Here is an 8922-nt window from a genome sequence, read left to right on the forward strand (position 1 = left end):
CTGTTCACCGGAGGGGCCGGGCGCCCTGGCAATACCCTAAGCACAGAAAGAGCCCTCCTGGGAATGAAAGCTGCCCAGCTGCTTCTGGGCTTTGGTTCCCCAAGCAGCGAGGAAGGCAAACCTGGGTTGGCATTCTCTTCCCGCACAGAACTCGTGGATGGGCTCAGGCCGCGTGGCTGCGTCACAGAAAGGGTCCTCCACCTCCGTGCCATCATAGCGGACGCACATGGCATAGGTGGACATCACTCCTGCGTTCAGAAAGACCAAAGCCACGGCTGTTTGCCTGCACAGATGCCGCCCAGAAACCCCCCCTCCCCCTCCCCACTGCACCCTCTGAACGGCAGCATCAGTAAAAGCCAAGGCACCTCCTGTCTCCTTTCATTGCCTTGCGTGAATTACGCGCAGCCCCTCTAATCCCGGCAAAGCAAAGATGGAACCTGGGCTCATTCACCAAGATGAGACAGTGGGGGGGGGGGAGAGTGCTCATTGGTTCACATTGCGGGTGGGGGGGGAACCTTGCAGTGTTTTTTAAAAGAGCCAGTTTTGGGTATTGAGCATGGAACCCAGTGGGTGGACCTTGGGCCAGCCCCTCACCTCATCCCCAGGTAGAGGAGGTAGAGGCAGGCACTGGCAAGCCACCCCTGAAAACCATCCCAGCAGGGACCAGTCCAGCCCATTGCCAGGGTCCAGAAGTGGCCTGAAGACCTCCTCTCTCCCAAACCATTTGTCCGGGCATTTACAAGAAATCTTCCTGGGGTGAGGAGCATACAAGACATAGGGAAGATCTGGGGAAATGTAGGGGCATGGCCTGCGCAATGAGGAAACATTTTTCCTTTAATATCAGTTATGGGAATTTTTGGGAGCAAGACCACCTTTTTTGATACTTTTGGCAACTTTATCGAAGAAAATAAGTTAAAGGAAAATCGCATCAGTATTTTATACTTCTAGAATTCTTTGTTCTCTTACCGGATGTTGTCCTTTCATTGGCAATACAGGTGAAATAACTATTTGTCCACCTAAGTCCTTGACTTTCTTGCCTAGCTGCTCATAATCCCTCCACATTGTTTTCAAGTACTTTTTGGTGTCATTCGTCCCTACGTGTAGTAGTAGAAAGGGGGTAGAAGTCTGTGGATTTTGTTAGCCGCATCTTTGCTTTTTGTGGAGATATGACCGTGTCCCTCCTTGGGCACAAGGACTACAAGAACCATCTGCCTGCCTTTGTCCTGTGCAGAAGTGGCTGCTTCCATGCTTGGATTCTGCCATGGCGCATCGGCTCTCCTTGAAAGCCTGTGTAACTAAAGCTGCAGGATGGGCTGTGAGCCCCTTCATGACTAGCCGGGTCTGTTTCCCTTCCCAAGCAGACTGGCCGAGGTTTCCCCCTGCAAGCCCTTTGGGGAGCTGCTCACCTGTGGTGCATGTGGAACTGCAGGGCTCATGGGAGGAGAGCTTCCACCGGTACATGTCGGCTGGGCTCATATTTTGGCCCTTCCGGAAGAGCTTCAGCCGGTTCCTAAGGAACAAAAAAGCCCAATGAAGCCTTTCTGGCACAGCCAATTTTAGAGAGAGAAAGGTTTGGGTCCCAAAGTTTGAATTTGGGAAAGATATGTTCATATCGTCTTGCTTTAAAAAATAGTGTTTTGGATTGTTTGGTTGTAATAAAACATACCTGTCCTGTTCCCCAAGCAGAATCCCCAGCCCGGTTATTGGCAGAGCTTCCACTGTCTAGAAATAGAGAGAATGGGATAAAAATACCCACAAGCAGAAACAGTTCCATTTACACACACACACACACACACACACACAACCTGTAAGCTGATTTGTCTATTAGATGCCAAAAACAGCTGATTTCATGCTGTGATGCCACTTCACATAATGACTCCTTTATAGTCTATCCCCCTTAATAATACTCGCTCTCTTCCAGTTGGATGGGCATAATCCTCTTGGTCCAGGCCGTTATCATTAGAAATAACAGAATAGCAGAGCTGGAAGAGACCCTGTAGGTCTTCTAGTCCAACCCCTGCACAAGCAAGAGACCTTCTATCATTTCAGGCAGATGGCTGAGCAGGCTCTTCTTGAAAACCTCCAGGGAGGGGGCACCCACAGCGTCTCTGCTCTGAAGAGAGAAGAGGGAGGAGTTCCTGTCTCAGACGTGTGTGTGTGTGTGTGTGTGTGTGTCACAAGGTGGAGACCCCCTCCCAGTACTTATATTGCTGAGAGCTGGAGGAAGGTCTGTTGTAACCATTCAACCATTTCTGAGAAAGAACTTTAAGCTGAGAAAAGGGCTCATCTTAGGAAGTGAGTTCAATTCTGTCCAGTCCCTGAATAAAAATGGATCATTGCACTGAGTGGCTTCATGTCATGAAATGACTTGCCTGTCGTGGGAGGTTCTGCTTAAAGCTCCGGGAGAGGAGGTGGTGGCGGTGGTGGTAATGAAAGGAAAAGACGAGAAAGAGGAGGAGGGGGAGGAGGGGGAGGGGGAGGAGGAGGAGGGGGAGGCATCCACCAGAAGACAAGACCAATCAACAGCCCTAGTGCCTTCAGGGTGCCCCTCCCTCCCCTTCCCTTCATTTAAGGCTCCTCTCACTTCACTGGTTTATACACTAGATATGGAGAGGGGTAAGCTTGCCGCTGCCTATAGACCAGTGATGTTTCTCTTCCAGTGGTAGTCATGGTCTTCGCTCTTTCTCCTTTGGAGAAGGCAGTCCGTTTCTGGTCAGGGGGCTGTAGCATTCTGTCAGTGAGGGGTCCTTGGTGCTTTCAGACTAGCACTGAGGATGTTACCTAGTCAGGGTAATGAAACACGTCTGCAAGAAAACAAGGAGCCCTCATGTCAACCCTGAGCTACAAACCTCCCAGCGAGTCCCTGATGCTTAACAGCGTTGATACAGGCACAACACCCTCACGTTACACATGTAACTCCAGCCAGTGCTGAACTTGTGGTACTTTCTAGTGGAATGGACTACATGCTCCTTGTGCAACCCTGGTCCTCCCTCCGCTGAAAGTTCTACTCTGAAGGGATGTGAACATCTGGTTGAAAGGCCAGTGCTGACCGCTATCTGAGCGATGAAACACACGTTTTCAAAAGGACAAGAAGCAAACTGGAAAAACCTGAAGAAAGTATTCTTTTTGACTAGCAAAACCATAATAAATATGTGTAGGTGTATATTTGCAGAAGTAAGATAATGATATTAAGAAAATGTCTACAACAGGCAGAATGTTACACCATCTGCAGAAGAGGAGAGTGCATGTCCACCTGTGTGTTCGTAGGTCTCTGTGTATTATAGTTCTGCTTCATACTCTTCGCTTTAAGAAAAAATAATATGGTACATAGACAGCACAAATTGTGACGTTCTGTGGTGGTGGTGATTTTTTGTGTGTGTGTGTGTTGTGTACATGTGTTCCAGATTGTCCACCCACCCCCAACCCAGCTGATGGGTGGGTCATCAGCTGGAGTCCGAGGGTCCCTGCACCTTTCCCACAACTGTTGCTCACAGAGACTTGCAGAACTGCTTCACTGCTTGAAAATGGGCCCAGGACGGAGCGTGGAGAAGTCCTGCCTCTGAATTGCCAAATCAGGGCTGCTCACATTTCTTGACAGCAGAAGCTCTGGCACAATCCCTTTCCTTTCCTTTCCACAATGGGACTGAAGTGCTTGCCCTTACCTCCCCCCTCCCCACCCAGCCACTGCAAGAGTTGCAACAGTGTTGGATTCCTCCTTTCAGCCTTGCTTTTTCGGCTTAAATATCTTGGTTGTAATCCCACGCGTATCTGCCTGGGAGTACGTCACACGGGACCCTGAGATCTATGTCAGAGTAAACATGGACACAATTATTCTGCATGAGGTTTTCCATATCTGAGTCAAAAACATTCCAAAAGACCACAAAAACTCTTCCACCTAAAAACTGCCTGAGCATAATAGCCCTGACAAGCTCCACTTGAAGAGCTAAAACTGCAATTAGGATTACACAGTCATCTTCTCCAGTCTGCAACCTGATCAATAGCAAGAAAAACAAATTTTAGCCTACTGAAAGACAGTAAAACAAACACATCCTTGCACAATGGAGATAAATTCCTAGAAGGACTCTTCCTCTCCCACCCCAATTTTCATTATTTCTCCCCAGAGGTAAACCACTGGGTAGGGTCATCAGCCAGCACAAACTTAAGTATTGTCTGTATGCTGGAGAAGGCCAGTTACGCGTCTATATTCCTGGCCAACCAAGTGATGCTGTTGAGATCCTTTCTTGGTGCGTAGAGGACCCAACCCTAGCAGACCAAGTGGCTTTGGGTTTTAAGGCCCCATGGATCCGGAATTCTTGATTCATTCTAAGTTCTTAATCCAGACACAGCTTGTGCAAGATATGGGGGTCCTCCTGGACTCATGGTTCCTGTTCAAAGAACAGGTGGTAGTGATGGGCAGGAGGGTTTTTTTTTTTAATTAAAAGAGTTTTGTACAAACAAATTTTCCCCCTTTCACCCCCCCTCCACACAATATAAATCTCATACAAATGCTATACCCCCCCAACCCCCCCGCAAAAATTCACATTCAAATATTATACCAAACACTTTACCCCCTCCCCTCCCCCCATCTTAAAATAGATTACTCATAACCCCTCTCCTCCCAACAAACACTATATAAATTTCTCTTAAATTAATAATAACACATTGATCATTTTCTAAGCTAATTTAACATCTATAACTCTTAATATAAATTTCTCCTAGCCTAACAATGTTTCATTAGTCCCATCTTCTAATTTATTCATACATATATATTGCCCCACCCTCCACCCTAACCCTCCCCCACCTCCCACACAAACCCACCCCCCTGACTTCCGCTATATACCACTCTAACAATTCCAAACATCCCATATACTATTTACTCTGATCATCTATCGGTCTAAACATTCTTACCTAAAGGCTAGATAATAACTCCTAGTCTGGTATTTATTCTGTATATAATCAATCCATTTTGCCCATTCCTGTGTGTAATCCTCCTGTTTCTGAGCTTTTAAGAAAGCTGAAATTTTTGCCATTTCAGCGAACCCCGCCACCTTCTGAATCCATTGATCAATTGTCGGCAAAAAATCTTTTTTCCAATGTTGCGCAATCAACAACCTAGCTGCTGTAACCATATACAAGGCCAATTTTGTTTCCCCTTTGGTAAAATCCTTAACTATACCCAATAAAAACATTTGTGGAGTGAATTGTATTCTTTTCTTAAATACATTCTGCATAACCCACCATATTTTTATCCAAAAAGCTTTAACCTTGTTACAAGTCCACCATACATGAAAAAAGGTAGCATCTAGACACCCGCATCTCCAACATTTTGGTTGAACATTTGGGTACATGCATGATAATTTTTTAGGATCTAAATACCATCTGTAAAACATTTTATAGAAATTCTCCCTTAAATTCTGTGACTGTGTAAATTTAACATTCTGAACCCATATTTTTTCCCACGTTTCCAACATAACCACTTCACCAAAATTCTGAGCCCATTTAATCATACAATCCTTAACCAATTCACTTTCTGAGTCTCTTTCTAACAGTACATTATATATTCTTTTAACTTGTTTTGGACCAGTCTCTTTTATCTGCTTAATCAGTTCCACTTCTTTATCCATAAAGCCGACCCTGTGATCTTCTTCCCATCTCTTCTGAAGCTGTATGTAATGTAACCAATTTAAAGTAATTCCTTCTTCCAACAGCTGTTCCAAAGTTTTTAACTTCCATTCGCCCCCATCAGCAATAAGCACATCTTTATATAAACAACCCCCGAGTGACTTAATATTCATAATCCCCATGGTGTCTGCAAGATCCAACCAAAGCGGTATTTTATAATCCCAATTGGGCCGGTGCTTCTTCCATATTCTCATCAAGGCACTACGGAGAACATGGTTGTTGAACACTTTATCCACCCTGTCTTCATAAAAAAGATATGCATGCCATCCCAGAACAAGATCATGGCCTTCTATATTGAGCAATTCCATTTTTGTTTTCCCGAACCAATCTGCTACATGCGTTGATACCGCAGCTTCATAATACAATCGAAGGTTTGGGAGTCTGAGGCCGCCTCTTTCACGTGTATCTTGCATAATCTTCATCTTTACTCTCGGTTTTTTCTCCTTCCAAACAAATTTATTTAATGTTGTTTGCCAATTTAACAAGGTTTTATCTGACTTAAGCACCGGAATCATCTGGAATAGAAAGATAAATCTAGGTAGAATGTTCATTTTAATTGCTGAGATCCTTCCAAGCAAAGACAATTGTAACTTTTTCCACGCTTCGAGATCTTTCTGTATCTTTTGCCACAACACTTCATAGTTATTTGAGAAAAGTTTTGTGTTTGATTCTGAAATTTGTATTCCTAAATATTTAACTTTAGAAACTATTTCAAAACCAGCTAAACTTACAAGTCTCTTTCTTTGAGTCTCTGTCATGTTTTTAACCATCATTTTCCTTTTGTTTTGATTTAGTCTAAACCCAGACACCATGCCAAATTCTATTATGATATTTTTCATCTGGATTATTGATTTCAAAGGATGTGAAAGGGTAACAACCAGATCATCGGCGAATGCTCTAGTTCTGTATTCCTTTTGCCTGATAGCTATGCCATCTAAGGATTTTGAGTCCCGAATTGCGTTCAACAAGACTTCCAAAGTTAAAATAAATAACAATGGGGATAATGGGCAACCTTGTCTTGTGCCTTTTTGTATCTCGAAAGTTGTTGACAAATTTCCATTAAATTTGCCGCAATCGTGGTCCCATATCCATCTTTTCCAAAGTCTTGGTTAGAAAGTTCCAATTCACTTGATCGAAGACCTTCTCTGCATCCAAGAAAACCAGCACTGCAGAGATCTGCTTATTCTTATCAAGATAGTCAATTAAATCTATGAGTTGCCTTACATTCTCCTTCATATGTCTGCCTTCAATAAATCCTGCTTGATCATGATGAATAATCTCTTGAATAACCGGCATCAATCTGTTGGCTAGTACCTTAGCAAATATTTTATAATCTGTGTTCAGAAGAGATATCGGCCTGTAATCCTCTGGTTTCTTAGGGCCCTCTTTATCTTTAGGTATCAATGAGATAAAAGCCGCTTTCCATGAGGGAGGTTTTTACCTCCTTGTTGTATATTACAAAATAGTTGTGTAAGATATTCAATCATTTCCAGTTGTAAAGTTTTATAATACATTGCAGTCAAACCATCAGTCCCTGGAGCCTTAGCTAATTTAAGTTGATTTATAACTAAAGTGATCTCATCAGCGGTTATAAGACGTTCCAAATTTGCCTTTTGAAGCACAGAAATTTTTGCAACCCTTTTTCCTTCCAAAAAATCATCTATTAACTTGTTCTGTATATTATCCTGTACATATAGCTTAGTATAATAGTCCACAAATGATTTTTTAATCAACTCTTGTTGATATACCATCTTCCCTCGAAACTCAATTTTATCAATAATTCTGTCATTCATATTCCTTCTCAAAGTATATGCTAACCATCTACCAGGTTTATTAGCGTTGGCAAAGGTGTTATGTTTAGCAAATTGCAAATTGGTTGCTGTTTGTTCTGCTATAAGCATCTGAAATTGATCTTTCAACAGCTTTAGCGCCATCTGGAGCGCCTGGTCATTCGGGTTTATTATAAGCAGCTGTTCTTTGCGTTTTATTTCATCTTCCAATTCCATTCTCCTTTTCTGTCTAATTTGTTTGTGTTTAAAGTTCATATGTATCAGGACCCCACGCATATAAGCTTTACTTGCATCCCAACTATTTCAGTGGGAGTGCCCTTATTCATATTAAAACTGAAAAATTCCTTCATGTGTTTTTTAAGTTCATCAACATTTTTTTCATATCTAAATAAATTTTCATTTACTCTCCAAGACCTTCTTGGCCTCATCCCTAATTCAATTTGTAACCACACCAGACTATGATCGCTAAGTGTCCTGGCGAAAATCTTGGATTTCTTGGCTTTAGGAAGTAGATCCGGTGTTAACAAAAAGAAATCAATCCTTGAAAAGGATTTATGTCTATCTGAATAGAAAGAAAAATCCATCTCATTTAGATGTTGCGTCCTCCAAACATCTTTTAATTTCAAATCGTCTTGTAAATCAAAAAAAGCCTTTGGTAATTTGGTAGTGAATTTCGTCTTTGTACTCTTGTCTATCTTTGGAGAAATCACTCCATTCCAATCTCCCATTATTAGAATACTTTTAAAGTTCCAGTCTAAAATTTTTAAATGGAGCATCTTATAAAAACTTTCTTGGCATTGGTTAGGAGCATATATTCCTAGCACCAAAATGGAACCGAAGTCTGTATCAAATTGAATTGCTATATATCTACCAGCGTCATCCGCCTCTATAACTTTAGTTGAAAATCTTTTATTTATATATATCACAACACCATTTTTCTTTACCAAATCAGAGGCAGCATAAAATGTTCCCAGTTTTGAATTCACTAAGTACTTCTGGTCTTGCAACCTAATATGAGTCTCTTGAAGGCAAACAACATAATTATTAAATTGCTTCAAATAATAAAATATTTTTTTCCTTTTTTGTGGGGAGTTCATTCCATTCACGTTCCAAGATAATAGCTTAAGCATCTTTAGATCTGGTCTGGAGCGCTGAAAGCATTTGCTGAAGATCTCTCTCCACAAGACCAATCTTCGGCCCTGCTCCTCCCATGGCTCCGGTTTGCTTCTTAGCTTCTTTCTTAGCACATTGTGTTTGAGGGTCGACGCGCTTGTGAGATTCTAACATTTGTCTAGTCGTGGATCTGGTAATACGTTGTTCGACAGGTTTAAATATCGGCATTTCAGTGAGAGACTTAGAAGGTCCTTCTTCCAAGAAGGAACACAACAGAGATCCAGAGGGGTCGACTCCACCTACAGCACCCTGCCCCTCCTTCTCTTTTTGTGTCTGC

The 8922-nt window shown here is 42.5% G+C and overlaps 1 protein-coding gene across 8 annotated transcripts in view; it reads right to left on the reverse strand.

Moving 5' to 3' along the window:
• Window positions 1-8922, reverse strand: part of ADAMTSL2 (ADAMTS like 2) — a 104850-nt gene that overhangs the window by 30650 nt on the left and 65278 nt on the right. For all 8 annotated transcript variants that reach the window (XM_081967472.1, XM_081967470.1, XM_081967471.1 and 5 more), the window contains 2 exons: window positions 1407-1510; window positions 122-248 (listed from right to left, as the gene is read on the reverse strand). In XM_081967472.1, the coding sequence (XP_081823598.1) occupies window positions 122-248; window positions 1407-1510 (231 nt within the window). The remainder of the gene's footprint in view (window positions 1-121; window positions 249-1406; window positions 1511-8922) is intronic.

Source organism: Natrix helvetica (genome assembly GCF_964273705.1).
Source record: "Natrix helvetica genome assembly, chromosome: 15".
Lineage (NCBI taxonomy): Eukaryota > Metazoa > Chordata > Lepidosauria > Squamata > Natricidae > Natrix > Natrix helvetica.